A 26,433-nucleotide genomic window follows, 5' to 3' on the forward strand; every position below is an offset into this window, starting at 1 on the left:
TGTCTTACATTTGAAAGCAACTTTTGATTGCTGCTGGTCAGGCAGAATCTGTGACATGGTTGTCACTACTTGTACACACAGAAACTTCAAAACTTGAAGAATGGTTGGGAAGAAAATCCAACAACATTAGTGAATTACTCTTTTAATCTCCAGTAACCAAATGATTTTAAGAAGGTAGTGGATGTGACACGTTCAACAACATTCTCAGAGCAGCTGTCAAAAAGAGGACAGCTCTAAATATATGCAAAGCCAAGCTAAGAGCCCAGCACCAGCAGCTTTTACTTCTTTAATGGCTTGTTTTAAGAAATACTTCATTACCAATACAGTTGATGGCACAAAAGAAAATACCGTGCAGAGAAAAACACCCAGAAACTAGTAACTCAGAAGATTCATATTCTAAATATGAGTGAGTTTGACAGAGATCTAAATAAACCAATTTAATGTGCTCACATTTTTCTTTTAATGAATGTAAAAGGGTGTTATGTGATAAAAATACATATCTAAGTTTACATAAGAGCTCTTTTAAATAAGTATAAAGTAAAACATTTTCAGTGGTAAGAAGGCACTTAAGTGATTTTTTCTTAGTGGTACATAAAATAATGGTGTGTCCAACAATCGATGATGTCTTAGATTCAAATATATGCATTAAAATCAAGTGCCAACATTTAGGAACAAATTTTAATACAAATGTTTTAGTAATTTTACCTTTACTGATACAAAAAAAAAAAAAAGTCCACAAATCTAGGATACAAAATTCTAGGAACATTGTAATAAATGACAATAAAATGCCTTCTAAACTAGTCCCAAAACAGAAGAACGCTATGAAATAACAAAAATGCCTACTGTCTGCAAGTATCATACAATGCAACCCTAAAACTGAACAAACAATGAATGTGTTAACCTAAGTCATTCAACAGCCCAAATTCCTACTAGAATGTGCTGATCAAGTATTTTTCTTCATAACAGTAATGCCAGGAATCAATTTCTATTTTCAGTGAAAAGAACCAGAAAAGAACAAGACATAGATGTATAATACAGAAGGAAACACATGAGAAAAACACAGAGAAGGAAGAATGTAGAAGGAAATTCAAGTTCACCAAAATTCAACAGAAAGCAGGATCACAAATAAGACAAGACTCAAGTTCAAGTAAGTGGCTCACAAAAAAAAAAAAAAAAAATCCTTTTTGTGTGTAATTAAAGCATCTGACTTCATGATTCACTCTAGTCTTAAAATAACAAAAATCCTTCATATGCAATCCCTTCATTCACAAAAACTGTCTTTCTTCATCTAAAAATGAAAGGATACATAGGTGATTTATAAGGTCCTAAACATTCTAGGGTTCTAAATAAGAGATATCTATGTATAAGGAGAGATCCAAACATACCTGAACAGCAAAAGGTGGCAGTTTCAGATTATATTACAGTTTTTTTTTAAAGTAAATTCTGCCCCCAATGTGTGGCTTCAACTTATGACCCCAAGACCAATGCTCCACACACTGAGCTGTCCAGGCACCCTTGACTATATCACAGTTTAAACAGAGAGAAAGGAGTCTCTTATTTAAAATGGTACAAATTTAAAATAAAATTCAATGAATACTGTTTATGTCACATGGTATTAGTAGATCTGAAGAATTAAAATCATCTTCCATTTCAATCATTTACTGACTTTATAGTATAGTTTGGATAAGGGCTGCCTCTTTTTGTAAAACTGATGGAAATATAAGCTTTATAAACAAATTTCGCTCATTTTTATGTAATTACATATTTAGATAATTACATATAAGACACGTGAACAAACTTTTTAAAGGAGGCTTCATGCCCAAGGCTTGAAATCATGACTGAGAGATCAAGAGTTGCATGCTCTAATGACTGAGCCAAGCAGGCTGCCCCACAGTAAGGGATTTGAGAAAAAGAAAATGGCATGGACTCTGGAGTGATACTACCTAAGTATGAACTAGCATTAGTGAGCTTTAATTGAGACAAGTGTATCTTCCCCACGTGCACCATAAGAATACCGGTATTTATCTCACAGGGTGCATGGAGAATTAAATAATTCTTATAAAGTGCTTAGAACAATATATGGCACATAACAAGCACACAACAAATATTTAGTATCATCCTCTTTTAACTGACCCTACTAAATTAAAATCTACAAGGGACTTACGGGACACCAACAATGGAAAAGTCCATGGGAAAAAAAAGCTACTTCTATCACTATTTTCACCTTGTTAGCAAAAGGCATTTGTGAGGAGCGTAGGTTGACAGGGTTAACAGGACGCATGCTAGTTCATCCGCGTGCATTAACGAAAAGGATGCAGTACGTGTTAAGAGTTGCACAACCTCTGGTTCAGGTGCATTCATCTCTACACTTACCCCAGACTCCGCCACCTCTTCTTCCTGTAAGCAAGAGCCACAAACATTGACGCATGGGTTTGAATAGGAAAGCACAGAAAAAAGACAACAGTTGAGAGTCAGAGAAACTATGGAGACAGAATAGAACAGAAAAATTTTACTAAGAAAAAATGGCAGCTTAACAGTAAAATGACTTTAATGGAATGCAGAGGGGGTAAAATGAATTAGGATGTGTACCGGAAGCCAACAAACCCACAATATTCTTTAAAATATGCTGTAAGGCTAATTATATTTCTAATATCTAATTCACACCATAGGCTTATGTTAATAAGCAACTTAAGAAAAAAAATACTTATTATAAATTTTGAATTTAGAGTTTTTAAGGGACGTAAACCTTAAATTAAGGAAGAGAATTTTTGAACATTTTTTTTGAAAGGATTTTTGAGCACTCCTTTCAGTGACAAGATGAAGTTACAAGGAACATAAAGATTTATAATGTCATCTCTCAGGGCAGAAATTTCTCCAACAATGTACTTTAAAAGAAATTTTGACCAAGAAGTCAACTTAAAATTTAAGTAAAAGTATAACATCAGAATAGGATACTGCATATCCTTATACTACAAATGGACTGAATAAAGATTGCTTTTTATTTTTTGCCCCTCGCCAGAGTCCATGTGCTGCAGGTGGCCCAAGACTCTGCTTTTCTATCAGCAAACTGTTTTCTGTCAGATTACTGTTAGAATGAAAGAGGTTACTTTTTCCACACTATATAATATACACCACAAAAATGGATAACTACTTGCTTAAAGAAAAAGTGCATTTAAGTACTGGTTAAAAAAGAAAACTGATTCAGGAAAAGTTCAGTCCAATTCAATTTGTCCAATCTAATTATGAATGTTTTATTTTCCCCTATCTTGTAGTCTACTTAGCCCAGGTCATGCCCCAGAAAATGGCCAAGTTTATTAAATTCCTCCTTAGGTTTTTCCTCCTTTGTTCATTTTTGAAGCATAGCTGGTACTTAGTATGTTATTTACTGGTCTGTAGGGGCACAAATCCATTGTTTTTGGGAAGGAGTGCTAACATATATGAGAAAATGGAGGTCCACGTAAGACAACAGGCAGTAGTGGGGCCACTGTACAGAAACAAGCAACAAAGGCAAAAACTTAAAAAACAAACAAACAAACAACAAACCTTCCTCCAGGTTTGCTTTGGTCCCTGGTTCTTACTGTTTTCTGCTTCCATACTACTGAGCAACAACATGTCTCCTTACATGTTGGATTCCTAAGGGCGGAGCGGGATGGGTAGCGAAGAGTGACCGCCCCCTTCGTCTGTTCTCTGAGGATCTCTACACTAGAGCCAACTATCAAATCAACTACTTACAAAAACAAAGACTCCTGAACAGTAATCTAAGTAAAACAGAAGAAAACACCTATACTGACACATACTGATACTGTTTGATTACAAAAATTCCACCTTTGATTTTTAAAGAAACAAGTGTTTTTGTTTCCTTACTGTATTTTTTTTTTAGCCAGAGGAACGGTGCCTATCTTTGTGCCTATTTCATTTTTAAAAGCCTTATACACTGAAGTTATACACATAGGCCTGGAAGAAAGTAAGTCCCCTAAATTAGAACCCTAATATCTATTTACCCTGAAAATTTTAGAAATTACTGAGAAGGGTTTGACAACACACTTTCTCTAAGTTTTACTGAGTTTGAGAAAGTCTCTGTTATTACATTAAAACTGAATTTTAAAAAGCATTCATTCTTAGAAGATCAGGTTAATATGGAACACAAATAACATTTTCCATTTTTATTAATGATAGAACATGCTTACATTTGCACTTTCTAAATTCTGCTAAAGAACTTGCATACAAATAAACAGTAGTACTATGGCTTGAGGAAACTAATATATTTTTAAAAAATAAAGTATGATTTTAATAGAAATAGAACTTTAAAAACATTTAGTAAAAATAAAAGGCATGTGCAGACTAATATTTAAGTCAGTTAGTTAACATAACAAGATAGAATTATCCACGTACTCCAAAAAGTAATACAGAACCAGGGCTCAAATCTCAGCAAGTTACATACTTCTGGGCATATTACCTAAATGCTCTGAGCATCCCTTTTTCACAGGTACAAAGAAACCCATAACACCTACCTTTAAAGGGTTGCTGTGGTAAATGATTACTGGAGACTGACATACAGTGCACAGCAAATGGGAGATGGCTAATAAATGATAAATATTATTACTGTATCACTTGATGCCACTGTAACACTTCTACAGACTTCAATGCCATACCTCTGTCGAAACATCATAGCTGGGTCCATGTTAGCAGAAGTCATTCGAACAACTTGACGGATTTCCTTGGCAATCATTCTTAGCTTCTCAAAATTCACTAAACCATCTACTTTGGAGTCATTCCCTACGGAATAAAACCAACTTTTTCATTTTCAAAATTAAAATGCCCATATGAAGGTAGGAAAAGTCAAGTTATTCTGGGGGCACAAATCAGAACCGTCTTTATGAAACTGCCACTTCTGTTTTGAACCGATAAAAGCATATATGGTTCAACTATGCTCCCAGGGAATGAGCTAACTAGGAGGAATTCTATTCCTATGGGAGTGATTACAAGTACTGGAAGTTGATAAGCTACATAGCTTCTAAACCAATTTCACTATGTTAAAGGCACATCTATAAAATGTGTGGCTCCTGAAATCTTACTGTCTAGATGCTCCGCCCACTCTATCAGGTACCTGTATCTGCTCTTTTGGACAGTAGGGTATAGCACTTGAAAACTTAGGCTTTAGCCAGAGGTCACAAAGAGTGACCTATGGGCTTAATTAACCCAGTAAGTTTTCTTTGGTTTAAAATCTTTTAAGGGGTGCCTAGCTGGCTCAGTCAGTTATGTGTCTCACTTTGGCTCAGGTCATGATCTCACAGTTTTTGAGTTTGAGCCCCTCATCAGGCTCTCTGTTCTCAGTACAGTCAGCTCTCTCCCTGTCTCTCTCTGCCCCTCCCTTGCTTGTGCTTTCTCTCTGTCCCTCTCAAAAGAAATGAATAAACTCAGAAACATTATAAAATCTCCCAAAGTTTGAAAACTGAACAATACCTTTTGAAATAATGCATAGGTCAGACAAAATCAAGAAAAAAAATAAAAATAAAATACTTAAAAAAAGTGTTAAATGAATTGTCAACATTTAACAAATGGAATATATCCCATGAAAACCTCTGACTGCTTTTAAAAAGGGAGGGTTCTAGTGGGGGACTAAGTAAGAGTAGATCTGTTTTCCCAAATGGCAATTATTAGTTAAATTAAGGTGACTGGCTCATAGAGTAAATACTTTCTGGTCTGCCATTCATCTTTTCTTTCCGAAATCTGCATTTACATTTGTGCTAGCTCTTAAGTTCCATAACTTTTATTTGTTCCAATCAGTAGGGCTCTGAGGAAAAATTCACACAACTTTCAAAATGATCTACTTTTCTTTGAAGAGGATAGCTAGGAGATCAGACTTAGCCCATTTGATGGCTTACCAAGTTCAGACTACAAGGTAAAAACTGTATGTTTAAAAGGCAATGTGATGGTCTATAGTAGTGTTTCTTTTTCACACCTGTCTTTTATAGTTTCTGTGACCCCATTTATCTACTCTGGTAGCCTGTGAGATGCCTCTGTGGAACTCTAAGTTCCTAATGGCAAGTCTGAGAACCTAATGCGTCTGAAACATAGAGTGGGGTCTGCTTTCTCATGGTAAAGAGCATCTATACAATGAACATATGAGTTGTTGAGGGTCTCAACATGTGAGCTAGTAACAAAATAATCACCAAAAATACTTCCAAGTCACTAGGGGCGCCTGGGTGGCTCAGCTGGTGGAGCGTCTGACTTCGGCTGAAGTCATGATCTCACTGTTCGTGGGTTCGAGCCCCGCATGGGGCTCTGCACTGAAAGCTCAGAGCCTAGAGCCTGTTTCGGATTCTGTGTCTCCCTCTCTCTCTGCCCCTCCCTCACTCATGCTGTCTCAAAAATAAATAAACATTAAAAAAAAACAAAAACAAAAACAAAACCTTCCAAGTCACATAAACATGTCTTGAGGGAACAAGTCAGAAAAATATATTTGAAGCCTATCAGAGTATTTTCTTATGAAAAAGGAGTGATAGAGAGGAAGCATTAAGACTAGTTAGAACAACCCTCCTGCTGAGAATAATTAGAAAATTTGAGCAAAAATAGAAAAAACAAGTATTTTAAGGCACTAAAAAGCTATCAAGGAAGTGAAGATTTGGAAGAAGAATGAAAGATCTGGGAAAGGTTTACCATTTCCCAGTGCCTGACCCTAGAGGCATCTACTGATTCAGAAAAGGGGATGATGAACTTAAAAAACTAAGTAGTGACACCCTGACTTCTTAGGTTAGAGGAAAACACCTTAGGTCCTGGTAAACCTCCAGTGCTTTGGGTTGGGATCCTGAAGGGCTATCCTGGGACTACGAATAACTAGTTGTGACCAGGATAAAAGTTTAGTGTTAAAATATCTTAAAAATGTAAAAATGGATTAAGGTGATCTTGCACTGCTAGCTTACCTAGCTGCCTGGCAAAAGCAAGTTTTATTTCTTTCTGGAGGAATGGAACATCATCTGAAACCTCAAATTATTTCTGTAATCTTTTATACACAACATCCATTTGATCAGAAGTAACTAGAGACGTCAGGAGAAGAGATGACAAATGAAAACAGGAGACAAAGACAACAGAAAAGGACCCACAAAGGATGGAGTTATTAGACAAAGCCTTTAACTAAGCTGGATATGTGCAAAGATGTAGAAAACAACACTAAGAACTTTAGCAGAGAACACAGAGATAAAAAAAATTTAAGTTGTAAACCTGACAAAACACAATAACTGGCTAGGAACTCACTGATATATTTAAGAGTAAATTACACATAGTTCAAGAACTGATAAACTGGACAGTAAGTTGGAAGAAAATATCCAGAATGAAGCATGGTTAGACAAAAAGATGAGAAATGGAGAAAAGAGGGTATGAGACAATAGAGGCAGTCATCATGTCTAAGACAGGAGAAATCAAAATCCCTAAAATAGAGGTCAGAAGAGGGTAGGTAAGAAATCTGAAGACAAAATGAATGAGAATTTTTCCAAAACTGATGAAAAATACCAAAACATAGGTTTCAAGGTATCTTATAAACAAATCAGGACTAAAACAAGCAAATGCCACACCTAGCTACATCATAGCAAAACTACAGGGGAAAAAAAAAAAAAAAAAAGAGACCAAGAGAAGAGACAATTACAAAGCAGCTATTGGAAGAAGGGCGGAATATAATCACAGGAACAGCAAATAAGACTGACAAATGACTTCTCAGTATCAACAATAAAAGCCAGGACACAATGAAATGGTCTTTTAAAATGTTTAGACCACTGCGAACCAAAATTATGCCTTAAAAATGAATATGAAGTATAGATATTTTTAGATAAATGAAATTAGGATATTTCATCACCAGCAGACTTGTACTTAAATAAACAATAAATAATATTCTATAGGAAGAAAAAAAACCCCAACCACATGGAAGCTTTGAAAACAGAGGAATAAAAACAGTAACATCATCTAGAAAAAGATAAATACTGACTTCTCTAAATGATAAGATCACATAGAAGTTAAAGGCATGACAAGCACATATAAACTGGTAGGTGAGTAAATGGAATTCAAGTACTCTAAATTCCTTGCACTGCCCAATACACAGAAAAGTACTAATGAATACTAACCTAATTAATATCAACTAATTAAGTATAAATATAATGCCTAGGGTAACACTAGAAAAATAGTAAAACAGTGTATAGTTAGCCAGTTACCAGACTAGAATAAATACCATATACAAAAATTAATTCAGGGAGACTGGAAGTGAAACATGCTAAAAGATCCATATGCTAGTCTTTTAAAACTAAGAACGTGCTGTGTATTAAAAGATAACCTTAAGAGATTCAAAAGGCAAATCGTATTACACCCAGGATTTATAAGAAATTCTTAAAAATGCATTAAATAAGCAACAACCTAATAAACGAATGAATTTACCAGGTGTTGGTGAGGAACACTAACTCTAGCACCACTGCCAGTGTTGCACTTTTGCTAGACAATGCCAAACTGTTTTCTAAAGTTGATTATATGAATATCACATCCATAATAAAATCCACTATGAACAGTATTAATATTCAAAGCAGCATTATCCGTAATAGGTGAACAGTGGAAAACTATAAAATGCTTATCAGGAGAATGGATAAATCCACTGTATTGCATTCAGGTAATGGAATACTAGTTGTGAAAATGAAATACAGCTACACTCAAAAAACATGGGAAAATCTCATAAATCTAATACTGACTAAAATAAGCCAGAAACCAAACCAAACCAAAATGCAAGAAAACAAATATACTATGTGATTCCATTTATATAAAGTTCAGCAACAGATAAAACTAAACCACAGTATTAGAAGTCAGGACAGTCATTGCTTTTGAGGAAGAGAATGAGGACAATTATTAGAGAGGGGCATCAATAGGGCTCCTGCAAGGCTAGCAACATTTTATTTTTGACCTGTGAGTTGATTACATGGGAGTTTGCTCTGTTGTAATTCATTTAGTTATTCTCTTGTTATGGTCACTTTACTGTATTGAATGTGTTGAATAATTCAATTAAAAAAAGTTTGGAAGGAAAATTATTAGTGAACAAAATAAAAAATATGAACAAACAATCTGATGTGGGTGTAAGTCAAATTTAAGTTTGAATGCAGAGGGAAAACACTTAAATTTGTTTTTGTCAATAATGTGGGTTTTGATTTCTAAAATTTGCTACATTTAATTAGGTAAAGCTTTTGTGATATAAAAGGCTGAAAAATATAATACATCACAATTCTGTGGAATCTGCTGAAGCTAAACACACTAATTTTCAAGTAACTTTTAAATACCTTCATGTAGAAATGTCATATCTTTCTTGACAACAGGGAAGAGTGGAATAATTGGAGGCTGCATGCTTTGACTACTAAGAATATTTCTATATTTTGCCATGTTTCTAGATGGATCAAAAAGGTCTTGTAGATCCTGGAGGTGTTTCTCATACTTGCTTGGTAATTTTTCCCAAGTACCTCTGAGTCGTGCTACAGATGCCAGGTTCAAGCCACTGCCAAAGATGAGAATAAAAACATTAATAAGGGACTTGAATAAGGGAGAAGACTCAGGGCAGTAAAGCGTATACAACAAATTTCTCTAATAAAGATAAAATAAATAGGGACATATTTCTAATGTGTTGAAATGAAGAGACCAAAACCATGGGAAAAAAAATAATAAAAGGGCTCTCTGATGTTACAATCAGGAAAATTTATACCAGAAGAACTACATTACTTGCGTATAGTTGTAGACTGTAGCCTTTATTTTACAGCTTGCATGTATTGAGACAAACATAGTATTTCCATAAAATAGACACTTAAATATAAAAAAAAAAACCTTCAAATATCACAAAGTTTTCTTTGCTTTATTTAGAAAATAGCTTTATGAAGACACTGTCTATTGTGAAAGTGGTTTAAGTAATACTGGACACAATTGCTGTAATAACTGAGGCAAGTTCTAGAGCTGAGGCAGCCTTCTTTCCAAGGTTTTGTTCTCTCATGTCCCTGATTCAAATACTTCCCTATCTCTAGGTTCTAATCCTGTCCCCCAAGGCGTCCACATATTCAATGTCTTCTTCTGACAGGATTTTAAGCTCAGATAGCCCTCCTTTGAAAAACATGCCCATTCGCTCCTCTCTATCCCTTTATGTCTATACTACCATCAGGCAGGTAGGCTGCCACATGAATCCTGCATATATAATGCTTCAATTTTCTAACCAGTTAACCCCTCTTTTATTCCCAGGCACCTGACTTTTATGCACACCACTGTACTTAAAATGTTTTCTTGACTTCTGATTTTAAGGTGCGGAGTTAAGATATCTTTGTTCCCTTTGCCTCTCAGAAATCATCCCAAGAAACTCTATGGATCAATAACAGAAATGCAAATTTCATCTTCACAGAAACTAAGATATCTGTAACTCCTAAACACATTAAAAGGTTGCCAATAAACAGTTAAGATTAAACAGGAGAATGCCAAATGCTGAAAAAGAATGGGCATGGTTAAAGATCTCAATGCAAGCTGGTGAAGTTCTCCGAAGTGGCTACCTCACCCTAAAGGCAAGAACAGCAAATATCCTATTGGAGACAACACAACAGAATCCATAGGATGACAGAATTAGGTGGGGGCTTGACTGTGATCTTTACCAGGGAATGCCAGGTTAAGTACACAGAGTGAGATAATATCTTCATGAGACAATACCTTAATACCTTTGACAGTGAGACAGGACAGAAGGTAGAAATTCTGAGCGGTAAGCAGCCCCAAAGCTGCCCATCTCCACGTAGAGGAAGGAAGGGAGGGAGGGAGGGAGGGAGGGAGGGAGGGAGGGAGAAAACAATTCACATTCGAGCTCAATTCCTGCTAGCCTGAAATAATGCCCTGGATCCTCTCCCACATGAACCTCCTGCAAATAGTTGGTACAGGAAAACTAACAAAGAATACAAGTAAGAAAAATGTTGCCACCAATCAAATAAAAATCAATGACCTAGCCATGATTTCAAATGAATAAAGTAAACAGCTTAATGGAGTGATATAAAGAGCTTAGAGAAAATATGGTAAGAGAAGTTGATAAAAAAAAAACAAAACAAAAAATTAGTCGAGTTCAGAAAAGAAATGAAAGAAATATAAAAACCAACACCGAAATGAAGGCCATATTGGAACGTACTAAAGAAAAAAAAAAAAAAAGACCGTGCACAAGTTGTGTTAAGGATCAACAAAAGCAATCAGTGGAAGCAATCAGCAATCAATGGAAATTCTATTTCTCTAGAGAGAAAATAATGGATATGGAAGAGAATGGAGATCTAAAATGTGCAATAACTGCTATCTTTGGAAGAAGGAAACAAAAATAATGGAACTGAAAAAATATTCAAAGGTATAACCTGAGAAAACTACAGAAACAAATCAGGCACTACAGACTGAACAGGCACCACAGTCCCAGAGAACCAGATACAGAACTAAAAGAGAGGTAGAAACACAGATATAAAGGTAAAGGACATCAGAGACAAGGACGGAACATGGGGAGAAATCTCAGAGATTTGAACAGCTACATAAAATGCTAGTTATGAAGCTATTGTCTATGACATTACCAGGAAATAACACGTGAGACAAGAATTTTAAAGCCACAATGTGATGGACGTTCAAAGACAACAGGAAGACACTTCGAATATATTCAGCAAATAGAATTTCTACAAGACCTTTATAAAATGACTAGAAAGCAAACTTCAACCAAGATTTGATTACAGAGAGTGATGTCTGCATCATGACAGCATAAGATATCCCTTGTTTTATCCCTCCAACCAAACAAAAAAAGTCTAGCATCTACTCATGAATAACACTGTGTGTGTGGAACCCGGCATCATTCGCCAAGGGGGCTCGGGAAAGCCTTGTTTACAAGTGTATTGGTAAGAGACCATCTTTAGTACTGTTTGTAGAACCTATAGGAGGTTACGAAGTGGTTTGTGCCTCCCTTGCCTGTAGTCTGGGAGTGCCTGCAGAACAAGAACTCAGTCACCTAAAGAAGAGAGAGAGACTTTGTAGAAGTCCAGGTTTCCAGAAGAGAAGTTCCAGTACTCAGCTGGAGTAAAACAAAGTAAAAAAACAAAAAGGTTTGGATGCATTCAAGTAGGTAAAGAGAAGAGCTTGATTTTGCTGGCATCATCTCTTCTCCAAAGCAGCACAGTTGAAAGGTAACTAGATAGCTGGTGATTTTTCCCAGAGGAGAGAGGGAGAGCTGGTGAGTACATGCCTGGTTTCCCTAATTGTGTAGGATGCTGTCAAAGACACTCATTTTATTCTTGGAAGATCCAGACCCAGAACATCCATTAAAGTGGGAGCTCCATGACTAGGGGAAGGGAGCAGATCTGGAGAGCAGCATTTAAGATTCCTGGATAATTTGTAAATGAACACAGGATCTAAGAAGGCAAACTGTTGACATTAAAAACATAAAAGGTGGGGAGTAAAAGGGTTTTGCTTATGATTGAAGTTAGTATCAGCATGAAATAAACTGTTATGTTTCATGTAGATCTTATGGTAACCAAAAAGCAAACACCTATAATATAGACTAATGGGAAGACAAAGAAAAGGATATTAGAGCATATCAGCACAGAAGATCATCAATTCACAAAAGAACACAGCAAGGGAGTAAAAAAGAAAGACAAAACAGCGAGAAAATAATAAAATGGCAGTAGTAAAAGCCCACATGTATCAGTAATCATTCTAAGTATAAATGGACTTTGTATCTTTTTCAATTTCCTTCATAAGCTTTCTACAGTTTTCAGCATACAGATCTTTCACATCTTTGGTTAGGTTTATTACTAGGTGTTTTATGATTCTTGGCGCAACTGTGAATGGGACCGGTTTATTTGTCTTTCTGTTGCTTCATTATTAGTGTATAAGAATGCACCTGATTTCTGTACATTAATTTTGTACCCTGCGACTTTGCTGAATTCATTATCAGTTGTAGCAGACTTTTGGTGGAATCTATTGGGTTTTCCACGTATAGTATCATGTCATATGCAAAAAGTGAAAGGTTGACTTCATCTTTGCCAATTTTGATGCCTTTGATTTCCTTTTGTTGTCTGATTGCTGATGCGAGAACTTCCAACACTATGTTAAACAGCGGTGAGACTACACATCCCTGTCATGTTCCTGATCTCAGGGGGAAAGCTCTCGGTTTTTCCCCATTGAGGATGATATTATCTGTGGGCTTTTCATAAATGGCTTTTATGATGCTTAAGTATGTTCCTTCTGTTCCGACTTTCTCGAGGGTTTTTATTAAGAAAGGGTGCTGAATATTGTCAAATGCTTTTTCTGTATTGGTTGACAGGATCCTATGGTTCTTTTCTTTTATTAACGTGATGTATCACACTGATTGGTTTGTGAATGTTGAACCAGCCCTGCAGCTCAGGAATGCATCCCACTGGATCATGGTGAATAATTCTTTTTATATGCTGTTGAATTCAATTTGCTAGTATCTTATTGAGAATTTGTGCATCCATATTCATCGGGGATACTGGCCTGTAGTTCTCTTTTTTTACTGGGTCTCTGTCTGGTTTGGGAACCAAAGTATTGCTGGCTTCATAGATTGAGTCTGGAAGTTTGCCTTCCCTTTCTATTTTTTGGAACAGCTTGGGAAGGATAGGTATTATCTCTGCTCTAAATGTCTGGTAGAATTCCCCTGGGAAGCCATCTGGTCCTAGACTCTTATCTGTTGGGAGATTTTTGATAACTGATTCAATTTCTTCACTGGTTATGGGTCTGTTCAAATTTTCTATTTCTTCCTGTTTGAGTTTTGGAAGTGTGTGGAATTTGTCCATTTCTTCCAGGTTGTCCAGTTTGTTGGCATATAATTTTTCATGGTATTCCCTGATAATTGCTTGTATTTCTGAGGGATTGGTTGTAATAATTCCATTTTCATTCATGATTTTATCTATTTGGGTCCTCTCCCTTTTCTTTTTGAGAAGCCTGGCTAGAAGTTTATCAATTTTGTTTATTTTTTCAAAACCTACTCTTGGTTTCATTGAACTGCTCTACAGTTTTTTTTAGATTATGTATTGTTTATTTCTGCTCTGATCTTTATTATTTCTCTTCTTCTGCTGGGTTTGGGGTGTCTTTGCTGTTCTGCTTCTATTTCCTTTAGGTGTGTTGTTAGATTTTGTATTTGGGATTTTTCGTGTTTCTTGAGATAGGCGTGGATTGCAATGTACTTTCCTCTCAGGACTGCCTTCGCTGCATCCCAAACCATTTGGATTGTTGTATTTTCATTTTCGTTTGTTTCCATATATTTTTTAATTTCTTCTCTAAGTGCCTGGTTGACCCATTCATTCTTTAGTAGGGTGTTCTTTAGCTCCCATGCTTTTGGAGGTATTCCAGACTTTCCTGTGGTTGATTTCAAGTTTCACAGCATTGTGGTCTGAAAGTGTGCATGGTATGATCTCAATTCTTTTATACTTATGAAGGGCTGTTTTGGGACCCAGTATGTGATCTATCTTGGAGAATGTTCCATGTGCACTGGAGAAGAAAGTATATTCTGTTGCTTTGGGATGCAGAGTTCTAAATATATCTGTCAAGTCCATCTGATCCAATGTATCATTCAGGGCCCTTGTTTCTTTATTGATTCTGTGTCTAGATTATCTATCTATTGCTCTAAGTGGGGTATTAAAGTCCCCTGCAATTACCACATTCTTATCAATAAGGTCGCTTATGTTTGTGATTGTTTTATATATTTGGCAGCTCCTGTATTCGGCACATAGACATTTATAATTGTTACCTCTTCATGATGGATAGACCCTGTAATTATTATATAATGCCCTTCTTCATCTCTTGTTACAGCCTTTAAAGTCTAGTTTGTCTGATATAAGTATGGCTACTCCAGCTTTATTTTGACTTCCAGTAGCATGATAGATAGTTCTCCATCATTCCATGCTCATGGATTGGAAAAATAACATTGTTTAAAATGTCAATACTATCCAAAGCAATCGACACATTCAATACAATCCCAATCAAAATTGCACCAGCATTCTTCTTGAAGCTAGAACAAGCAATCCTAAAATTTGTATGGAACCACAAAAGACCCCGAATAGTCAAAGTAATATTGAAGACGACGACCAAAGTGGGAGGTATCACAATCCCAGATTTTAGCCTCTACTACAAAGCTGTAATCATCAAGACAGCATGGTATTGGCACAAAAACAGACACATAGACCAATGGAATAGGACAGAGACTCCAAAACTGGACCCACAGAAGTATGGCCAACTAATCTTTGACAAAGCAGGAAAAGTATCCAATGGAAAAAAAAGACAGTGTCTTTAACAAATGGTGCTGGGAGAACTGGACAGCAACATGCAAAAAAATGAAACCAGACCACTTTCTTACACCATCACAAAAATAAACTCAAAATGGATGAAGGATGAATGGGCAACAGGAAACCATCAAAACCCTAGAGGAGAAAGCAGGAAAAAAACCTCTCTGACCTGAGCTGCATCAATTTCTTACTTGACACATCTCCAAAGGCAAGGGAATTAAAAGCAAAAATGAACTATTGGGACCTCATGAAGATAAAAAGCTTCTGCACTGCAAAGGAAACAATCAACAAAACTAAAAGGCAACCAATGGAATGGGAAAAGATATTTGCAAATGACATATCGGACAAAGGGCTAGTTTCCAAAATCTATAAAGAACTCACCAAACTCCACACCCGAAAAACAAATAATCCAGTGAAGAAATGGGCAGAAACATGAACAGACAATTCTCTAAGGAAGACACCCAGATGGCCAACAGGCACATGAAAAGATGCTCAACGTCACTCCTCATCAGAGAAATACAAATCATCAAAATCACACTGAGATATCATCTCACGCTAGTCAGAGTGGCTAAAACGAACAAATCGGGCAACTATAGATGATGGAGAGGATGTGGAGAAATGGGAACCCTCTTGCATTGTTGGTGGGAATACAAACTGGTGCAGCCGCTCTGGAAAACGGTGTGGAGGTCCCTCAAAAAATTAAAAATAGATCTACTCTGTGACCCAGCAATAGCACTACTAGGAATTTACCCAAGGGATACGGGAGTGCTGATGCCTAGGGGCACTTGTACCCCAATGTTTATGGCAGCACTTTCAACAATAGTCAAATCATGGAAAGAGCCTAAATGTCCATCAACTGATGAATGGATAAAGAAGTTGTGGTTTATATATACAATGGAATACTACTTGGCAATGAGAAAGAATGAAATATGGCCTTTTGTAGCAACGTGCATGGAACTGGAGAGTGTTATGCTAAGTGAAAAAAGTTATACAGAGAAAGACAGATACCATATGTTTTCTCTCTTATGTGGATCCTGAGAAACTTAACAGAAGACCATGGGGGAGGGGGAGGGGATAAAAAAAGTTAAGAGAGGGAGGGAGGCAAACCATAAGAGACTCTTAAAAACAGAATAAACTTGAGGGTTGATGGGGGGTGGGAGGGGAAAGTGGGTGATGGGCACTGAGGAGGGCACCTGCTGGAATGAGCACTGGGTGTTGTATGGAAACCAATTCGGCAATAAATTTCATATTAAAAATAAATAAACATTAAAAAATTAAAAAAAATAAAAGACACTATGACTTCATCTAAAAAAAAAAAATAAATGTAAATGGATTGAAATTTTCCCACCAAATGGGTGGAAGAATAAAAAAGCAAGACCCAACTATATGCTGCCTACAAAAGACTCACTTTAGCTTAAAGGACACACATAAGCTGGAAATCAAACTATGGAAAAGACAGTCCATGCAACTGGAAACCAAGTGAGAGCAGGGTAGCTATATTTGTATCAGATAAAAAGGACTTTAAATCAAAAATGGTAACAAGAGACAGGGTCATTACATAATGATAAAGGGTCAACTCATCAAGAAAACATCAAAGTCATTAATATACATGCACCCAACATTTCAGCACCTAACTATATTAAGCAAACAGTAACAGACCTGAAGTAGCAACAAGCGGCAATATACTAGTATGGGACTTCAATACCCCACTTGCAGGAATGGATGAATTACCTAGACAGAAAATCAATAAAGAAATGGGACTTGAACCACACCTTAGGCTGAATGGACCTAACAAATACACACTGGACAGGTCTTTCACCATTAGCAGAATATTCACTCTTCTCAAGCATGAACGGAACATTCTCCAGGAGAGATTAGAAACTAAACCTCAAAAGTCTTAGCAAATTTAAGAAGACTGAAATCATGCTAAATATTTTTTTCTGCCCATAATGGTCTAAAACTAGGAATTAAGAAGAGGAAAATGTGAAAATCTACCAATGGGTAGAAATTAAACAACATAACCGTGAATGGGTCAAAAAAACCAAAAGGGAAGTAAGTATCTCTCAAAAAGGAAAATGGAGACACAACATACCAAAACCACTGGGATGCTGCAAAAAACGATTTCCAAGACAGAAGTTTAGTGATAACTTTCTATAGTAAGTAAGATCTCCAATAAATTATCTAACTTTTCACATCAAAGAGCTAGAAAAAGAAACTTAGCCCAAAGTTAGGAAAAGGAAGGGAATAACAAATATCACAGCAGAAATAGAGGCCAAAAAATAAAAATAAAAAAGCAATGAAACGATAAACAAAATTGACAAACTCTTAGCAAAACTAAGAAAAAGAACTCATATAAATAAAATATAGTATCTAATAGCAGGAAGAACTGGTTGGTTCACCTGTGTCACCTCTGCTGGAAAGTTGGTATGTGCTTTATCTTGTCTGATACACTTAAACATAAAATAGGAGGAACAAAGCAATTAATTTTTCAGGAACTACTGAAAATGTGTAATGTGTATAATAAAACGCTCTTTAAAACAAAACAAACCTCTTAACCAAATACCCATTTTGGGGCTACTGTCCACCACCTTCTCTTGAATCATTCTTTCCTTGGCTTTAGTGACACAATCATCACTGTGCTGGTGTATTATTTCTTTTATTCATCCTCTATCTCTTGGTTGGACTCTCTTCTTCACCCCAACATTCAGGATGGTCACTAGTTATGACTCTTAAGCCATTTACCTTTTATGCTCTCTTGTTACACAGAAATCCTCTTGGTGTCAGTTTTATTCACACTACTCCAAAACTAAGCCTGTCCCTACACAGTTTCAATTTCTAACCTTCGAAGTACTTATCAATGGCATTTTTGTTCCCTTTAGACTCAGCTGTTAAAAACTGTCAGTATGAAGTGTGATTCCTGCATTTTACAGATGAAAAACAAAAAACAAAACAAAACAAAACAAAAAATGGTCTTCAATTTTCTACTGACACATTGCTACTACACCACAGACGCAGGACTCTGACACAAGTGCAGCTGATTCTAAAGGTCACTGCTAAACTCTGTTCCATACTCCTCCTAAAAAAAAGAAAACAAAAAACACCCCCGCCCCAACCCAAAACTCCTCCTAAAGCATCTAATTAAAGTGTATCCAGTGGTTAACTTCATAAAGGACTTTTTTATTACCATGACAGATTTATGATTATAAAGATTCTGATTCTATCTCATGTGAGGGTAGGAACAAGCCATAATTAAATTCTGGATGGGGGGGGGGGGTGCGGCGTGGCATACATAGTTGGGATTAAGATGTAATTATGCTGCTATATGTAAGCACGTGGCCTTATAAATGCACAAAACTGCAACTACCCTCCCTATTTAAAATTACACTTCCTTTGAGAGGAATCCCTCTAATGATCAGCACTATACTATAGGGGAGGGTCAGAAGATAAATTATCAATCTCAGCCAAACCTAGTGAGTCAGGGGAAGAAGATTCCCAGCTCATATAACCATCCACACTTTCTGGGCTTTTATAAACCAAATTTTTGTAATTCTAATTCTAATGCCTACCTTGTTTGGACAACAACACATCCAGTGATAGGTGAGGCAGTACCTGATGAATGAGCTTACCAAATACTTGCATTATTACTGTTGTTGTTGTTGTTTCAAAATAGCAATTTTAGATTAGAGTACTGATACCACACTATGATTTTTCAGTGCCAAATCACAGTGAGGTAGATAATGAAAGATGCACAGTACTGGAGTCTGATGATAAAGACCAACTGTTGGGCATATAACCAAAGAGAGTATGCCAAAGGGAGAGAAAGGAAGAAAAATGGCAAGGCAATCAACCTTATTCAGCCAAAAAAAAAAAAAAAAAAAAGTTTAAATGTATGATGGAAGAAACAAAAAGCAAAAAACCACTATCACCAGAAGGGAAAACATATTAACTCTAACAATACTTTAAAAACCTGTTAATCGGACTTTTCTTCTCCTAGTCACTTAACACACAAGAAATTAGCTTCATATCTAATACAACAAAACTATACACAACTATTTGTACAAACTTACCTTATTATTGCAAACATGGAATTGAAGTTCTTACATTCTCTACAATGAAGTGCAATTTTAATAAAATGCTTAATAATCTTCATTCGTTTGAGCTGATTTGGTTCAGTTAAAATCTCTGAAGCAACCCAGAATGTCTCCTGGTTAACAATGTCCTCAAACTCTTTCAAGTGAGTATTTCCTGTTTTGGAATCTAACTTAAAAAGGTCATCGATGTATTCAGTAGGCTCAATATTACGAAACAAATCAAAGTCCCTCATTGATAGCTGAGTGGCCACCTCAATGGTACTGAGCTGCAGCATGGACAGTTGGCTTTCCTTAACTAGTTCTTGGGCATCTTCATCTGAACATAAAGTTTCTGTTTCCATGTTATTTTTTAAATAATACCTAAAAAAAAAAATTGTTTTTATAAGTGATTTCACATTTATAAGAGCATCTTCCATATCTAACTTGTCAAAATGTCATTATACGGTTAATAACATTTTGTCAAAAATATTAGCAGACTATTCATTTGTAGATGAAATGGAAAATTAACATTTTAAGTGTTCATTTATTTTTGAGAGAAAGATAGAGGGAGACAGAGAATCCCAAACAGGCTATGCGCTGTCAGCACAAGGCCCGAGGCAGGGCTCAAACACATGAACCATGAGATCATGACCTGAGCAGAAATGAAGAGTCAGATACTTAACCTACTGAGCTACTCAGGTGCCCCAGAAAATTAACATTTTAAATGAGAAAAATTTAAAGAGTAAAAATAATGTTGATAGTGCCGTGAACCTTATCATTTTACGCAACTACTCACAAAATGTGTCAATAATTGTGTATATATTCTTGAGGATGAAAGCTCTATAAGGCCTATATGAAGGTATCTGATGCATAGCAGGTACTATGTTAAGTATTTGTTCATGGACAGCATGAATAAACACCTGAATCTATTCAGAAGTTGTTCCTACGCTTATTTTCTTCTTCATTTCTGAATTCCCAAGAGGAGCAAAGAAGAGTAAAACCTGTAAAGGAGAGAAACCCTTGCACTAACATTTTCTCCCTTGTGAAATACAAAACCTCACTCCAGCAAATGGTACTGATCAGCAACCATAAAAAAGACCTTCATTTTCTTCTTTTTACATCAACAATTCTATAGCACTTAAAAGTTAAGAGACAAGCTTCACAGTTGGGAAATATCTTGCACAAGGCTGTTGCTGGGGACAAAGAGGTAACATGCTGTGTCACACGTCACTTTTACTTTATTCTTTTCTGGTACACAACTCGATCCAAGCCTAAGTTTCTATCTCATCTATTTTTACAGTCAAGCAACTATACCTCTTTTTCTTCTTTTATACTGTTCACATGCCTAAAAGAATACTACAAAAGTGTTGAGACCCATTACACTAGTTAATTATATCTGACATTTATAGGGTAGGTCAACTCATTAATTCTCTTAACATTCTTATGAGGTAGTTTCTATTTATTATCATCCCCATATTTTTGATGAGAAAATTCAGGCAGAGAAACTAAATAACACCCTGGTCACACAGCCATAACTAGAATTTACGCAGACTGCTGAGCACCCTGGCTCCAGGGTCTGTGCTCTTTAAGCACTATGTGTAGCTAGCAAAGCAGAGTTAACCCACTCTTTTAACAGCATCCATGGCAGGCAATCTCTGTAAGGTTTCTAACGATTTTACTCTACATGTAAATCTAAGGTCACTAAAAAGAACATATTATTCTCAGAGAAAACCACCAGCATAAAGAACAAATGTACTATAGAAACAATCTTCTGGTTGATCAAATAATTTTCGGAGCTCATTTAAAAATTATGCCTTCTTTTGTCCCACGTAAATCTTAGTCACATTAAAAACAAATTTATAATTTAACACATATATTGTCAAATACATATAAAGATATGTATCACTTGGTTTCCTCTGTAAAAAATGGACTGGACTACATCAGTGGTCCTAAGACTATTTCAGCAGGAGGGCTAAAATAGCTTAGCAAATTGTCCTCTCTCTCCTCTCATTTTCAGGTAGTCTTTATGAGAGCTAACACTCTGAGATTCCATTTACGTAATTATGGAGACAAGGAAGCTGAAAAAGAGAAATCCTACTTTAATTTTAGAGTGAGTTCAGTGGCCTTAAGACATGATGTTTCTACTTAAACTGTCTGTTTTTACACATGATCTTCAAAAACACATCTAGATAAAGGGGGATTAAGAGATTTAAAAACTTCCAGTTATGTAATAAATAGCTCATGGAGATAAACACACAGCAGAGGAAATATAGCCAATAACAGGCTGACAACATTGTCCGGTGACTACACTCATCGTGGAGAACACTGAACACTGTACACAACTGTCAAACATGCTGTACACCTTAAACTAAGGCTAATTATATAACTGTAATAAATATAAAATAAATAAATGTAATAAATAAATATAACTGTAGGCTAATTATAGTTCATTAAAAAAAAGAAACACATCTAGAAACAAAATACATTCACTAATAAGCACACTCACCTTCCATTGAGCTGAATTCTATCAGCTAATTTGGAGAACTGGTCCGGAAGTCTTCTCTGTTTTATGACACCCTCAGGAGTAACAGAAACTTCACAGAGAGAGTATGTGTCAGACGCACCAGTCAAACCAAATTCATGAACAGCATGACAAACAACTTCTTTAGCTGTAGTGTCTTTACTGATGATAATGTAGCAACTTTGTTGATCTGCTTTGAAAACTCTTATAACTTGATCAGGAATATCTACATGAATACAAAAGTGTGCCTTGTTATTTTCAAGACAATTAAACTCTTCAAAAAGCAATTCAGAACAAAAAGCTCCCTCTGAACAGTGATACATACATTTCTATTCTAGGAGGTTAACAGAAATCACTGTTGCATTTATTGATAAATGAATGTATCAGCCTTCTCAGGTGATGAAATACTAATATATGTTCACAGAAAAACACATACAAAAAAATAAGCTGTTTTTAATGGAGGCATAGGACTCCTTAAAGATATATTTATTTTTTAAAAAATGTTTACTGGGCGCCTGGGTGGCTCAGTCGGTTAAGCGGCTGACTTCAGCTCAGGTCACGATCTTGCGGTCCGTGAGTTCGAGCCCCGCGTCGGGCTCTGGGCTGATGGCTCAGAGCCTGGAGCCTGTTTCCGATTCTGTGTCTCCCTCTCTCTCTGCCCCTCCCCCGTTCATGCTCTGTCTCTGTCTCAAAAGTAAATAAACGTTAAAAAAAATTAAAAAAAAAATTCTCTTCTAAAAAATGTTTACTTATTTTTGAGAGAGAGAGAGAGTGATCGTGTGCATTTGTGTGAGCAGGAGAAGGGCAGAGAGGTGGGTAGAGAGAGTGAATTCCAAGCAGGCTCTGTGCTATCAGTGCAAAGCTTGATACAGAATGTGAACTCATGAACCGTGAGATCAAGAGTCAGATGCTTTAACCCACTGAGCCACCCAGGCAACCCCATAATATGTATTTTATATTTTTACATCATACAAACCTTTAATGACAAACATTAGGTTGCATATCTTTTATAATGACATTATGATGAATAATACTCCCCGCCCCTTCCCTAGTAGATAAACCTTTGCAGGCAATCTGATTATTTCCTCAAAGAAAATCCAAAAAGGGTGGGGGATGGGGGAGGAGACGAAGAAGAGAGAGAGAGAATTGCTGAATTCAAGGAAGGACATGCTTATTTTTAAGGTTTTTGAAATATAGTGCCAAAGTGTTCTCCAAAAAGGCTATAATATTTTATCATCCTGGAATATAAAGAGAACAATTTTAGTTACATTCTTAGTATTCCTTCTTTTTAAAAATACTTTTTGGTATTCTTTATGCTCTTTCTTACTGAATTTATGCCAATACTAGATAACAATGCTCAGTCTACTATAAAGTGGCACATGTTTTCCTATTTTCATATTTAACAGGAAATTTAAAATATTCATGTGGTTAAATCTCAAACTGTCATTTCTTTTTAATTTTTTGATTTGTGAGACAAGAAGAAAGAGAGCACAAGTGGGTGAAATGGGTAGGAGAAGAAAGAGAATCTCAAGCAGGAGCCATGCTCAGCGCAGAGCCCAACAAAGGACTCACTCCCATGACTCTGGGATCATGACCTGAACTGAAATCAACAGACATTCAACCGACTGAGCCACAAAGGCACCCCTTTACCTTTGTGATTTCTGCTATCAGCAGATAAATCTTACCTCAAGATAAATGTTCATATGATATGCACAAATAAGTAATGATATTATCCTCCTCATTCTACCTTATTTTAAAAAATTTTTCTTGTTACACAGCACTGGCCAAAAACTTCCAGGACAATGTTCAATATGATGACCCCGGGCTACTTTTTAATATAATTCAGTGTAAGTAAAAAGTGATTTGACAGCATGAACGCATGGTGTATTTTCCCCTAATATTACCGAATATTGATTATAAACATAAATAATCTGAAAATTAATCATTAATATTTCCCAATTTCCTAAAATTATTGTTACAAAATTGTTTAAAAATTTTTTTCCTAATATTCATTTTTGAGAGAGAGAGAGAGAGAGAGAGAGACAGAGTGTAAGTGGGGGAGGGGCAGACACAGAGGGAGACACAGAATCTGAAGCAGGTTCCAGGTTCTGAGCTGTGAGCAGAGAGCCCGATGTGGGGCTCAAACTCACAAACTGTGAGATCATGACCTGAGCTGAAGTCGGCGCTTAACCAACTGAGCAAACCAGGTACCCCAAAATTGTCTTTTTTTTTCTTAAGAAAAATATATTATTTGTGGGGTTTTTTTTGGTAATGACTGTAACTGGGTTGAGCGAGTTTGGTGGCTCAAGTAGATATGGTTTCTCTAGCACTATCTTATTGCATTATTAACTCTAAGAGATAAAGAAAACTTAACAAATTTGTCTTAAGGCCATCTGAAGTATACTTCTGTTTAAAGGGAAGAAAAGAGTAATGAAATAGATGCGGCAGAAAATAATTTCACAGAATAAGGTAACATTCTGAGGCTAATGGCACAAAAAGAGACAGATTTCCATGACCGACTGGAAGATTCAACTGAACATATATGAATACAATTCCAGGAAAAAGGAGTCCTAAATGTTCTGGGTCTACTGCCAAGTTGGAAGCAGAAAGGTTCATATATTCAGTCAAGTCTCTTTTATAAGATAGATGCAACAAACTGCCTTTCTTGATGTATGCAAATATATGAGTCACCAAAAGCCTCTTGTTCATTATTTCTTTGCAATAAGACAATCCTTCAGGTGTTGCTGACATCGGGTTTGTAAACCTACAAGGCTTAAGGTTAGAGTGTTTTATGATCCACCCAAATTGAGATGCTTCTCTACCCGTGGCTACAAAATATTTTCAAGTAGATGGAAACTGCAGTTTGCTAAGAGAAAGACAGTGAACAAAAGGGTTTCATTATCCCCATTCCTATCCTCTTCACAAAAGTAGGCCTCAGTTGTCTGGGGCTCTAGAATTGGATCAGCTTACTAGGTCTTTGGAGACTGAGCTTTCAGCCCGCAGGACTGGCTAACCCTGAGGTAAGGGGTAGATGCTCTGATCACTTTAATTTCTCTAGGGAAATTTATTCACAAAGAGAGGGTGGGAATTTGCACACATTTCATTTTCTCTTCTTTTGTTTCCAACATACTATTAACATCTTCTGGGAAGGAACTCAGAGTTGTGTATCTTGCTAAACAGTTAAAAAAAAAAAAAAGTCATACTCTCTTAAAAGTGATTTGTTTCCCATGTGAAGGCCAAACTGTGACATAATCACATAAAAGGGATCTGGCATTATGAATGGGTACCTCTAGAATAGAACCATAAAAGGGATTATCCGGAGGGCAGCCCATTACCCAAACCCTGATAAATTTGCCAAGGTAGTAAATGCCAACCTAGAAAGTTACCTGGAAAAGGATTAGAGGAAGACATTTCTTTGCATTGCTATCATTGTCAGAGTAAACCTATTTTTCTCTTTTAGAGTTGTTACAGATATAAAATATCCATACTCTTCATCAACATGTTTGCTGTCAGCGGGACATCATAGATGTCAAACCTAATACTTAAACATGGCAGATATTCCAATGTTAATGATCAGATGAATGGCAGACATGAGGTCAGAATAAATTTCAATCAAGAAAAATGATCTAATTATTTCAAATTTTAGGCATGAAATTAGAATGCATATAAAAATATAACCCCGTAAGGAGAAAACACATTTAAAAAGACTCTTGGTGGATGACAGCATTTATTAGTCTTAGGATTCATAGTTCATTAAAAAAAAAATCTTACATAATAGGTAAATAAATTTAAGAAAAGCAATCTCCAATATCTGGCCTTTCAACCCAAAGGCAAAATTTCTAGAATGCTAACTATAATCTTGCTGAATAAAATTAAAAAATAAGATACTTGAGGGAAGCATGTATTGACCCTAATGTTAGAGTAAAAATGGGAGACCTTTTTAGGTAAAATGATGATAAAATAAAACCAAAAGGCTGCCTCTTGATTCTATCTTATGTTTTTAATGTTTATTTATTTATTTTTGACTTAGAATGAGTGGGAGAGAGAGAGAGAGAGAGAGAATGTGCATGCAGAGCAGAAAGGGAGACCAAGAATCTGAAGCAGGCTCCAGACTCTGAGCTATGTGCAGAGAGCGTGACAAGGGGCTTGTACTCACCAAATGCAAGATCATGACCTGAGCTGCAGCTGGAACCTTAACCGACTGAGCCACCCAGGTGTCCCATTTTGATTTTACTTTAAGTTGCTAAATGGTGAATAAATATTTAGGGAGTGCCTGTTATGTGTCAACCGTGTTCCATATGATGAAGATACAATAATAAATAAGATGGGACAAAGTCTCTGCTCATACTTGAGAGAATAAGTGGTGGTTCAAGGAAAGAAAATCTATATAATGAAGAGTTTCACTACGAAAACACAAGATAGTTGTATAATGGTATATATAGATCAAGAATTGGCACTTTTGTTCTATGAAGGGCAAGGCAGTAAACATTTTAAGTTCTGCTGGACAGGAGGCAAAATAGATGATATTTTGTACACACAC

General features: G+C 36.2%; 1 protein-coding gene across 10 annotated transcripts in view; it reads right to left on the minus strand.

The window, feature by feature from the left end:
- RAPGEF6 (Rap guanine nucleotide exchange factor 6) overlaps positions 1–26,433 on the minus strand; it is a 188,009-nt gene that overhangs the window by 20,364 nt on the left and 141,212 nt on the right. For 8 of the 10 annotated variants that reach the window (XM_053220571.1, XM_053220563.1, XM_015067414.3 and 5 more), the window contains 5 exons: positions 21,879–22,119; positions 19,370–19,753; positions 9,306–9,517; positions 4,653–4,776; positions 2,374–2,397 (listed from right to left, as the gene is read on the minus strand). In XM_053220571.1, coding sequence (XP_053076546.1) covers positions 2,374–2,397; positions 4,653–4,776; positions 9,306–9,517; positions 19,370–19,753; positions 21,879–22,119 — 985 coding nt within the window. The remainder of the gene's footprint in view (positions 1–2,373; positions 2,398–4,652; positions 4,777–9,305; positions 9,518–19,369; positions 19,754–21,878; positions 22,120–26,433) is intronic. The other 2 variants (XM_015067413.3, XM_015067416.3) reach the window with 1 other exon arrangement.

Source organism: Acinonyx jubatus, chromosome A1, assembly GCF_027475565.1.
Source record: "Acinonyx jubatus isolate Ajub_Pintada_27869175 chromosome A1, VMU_Ajub_asm_v1.0, whole genome shotgun sequence".
NCBI lineage: Eukaryota > Metazoa > Chordata > Mammalia > Carnivora > Felidae > Acinonyx > Acinonyx jubatus.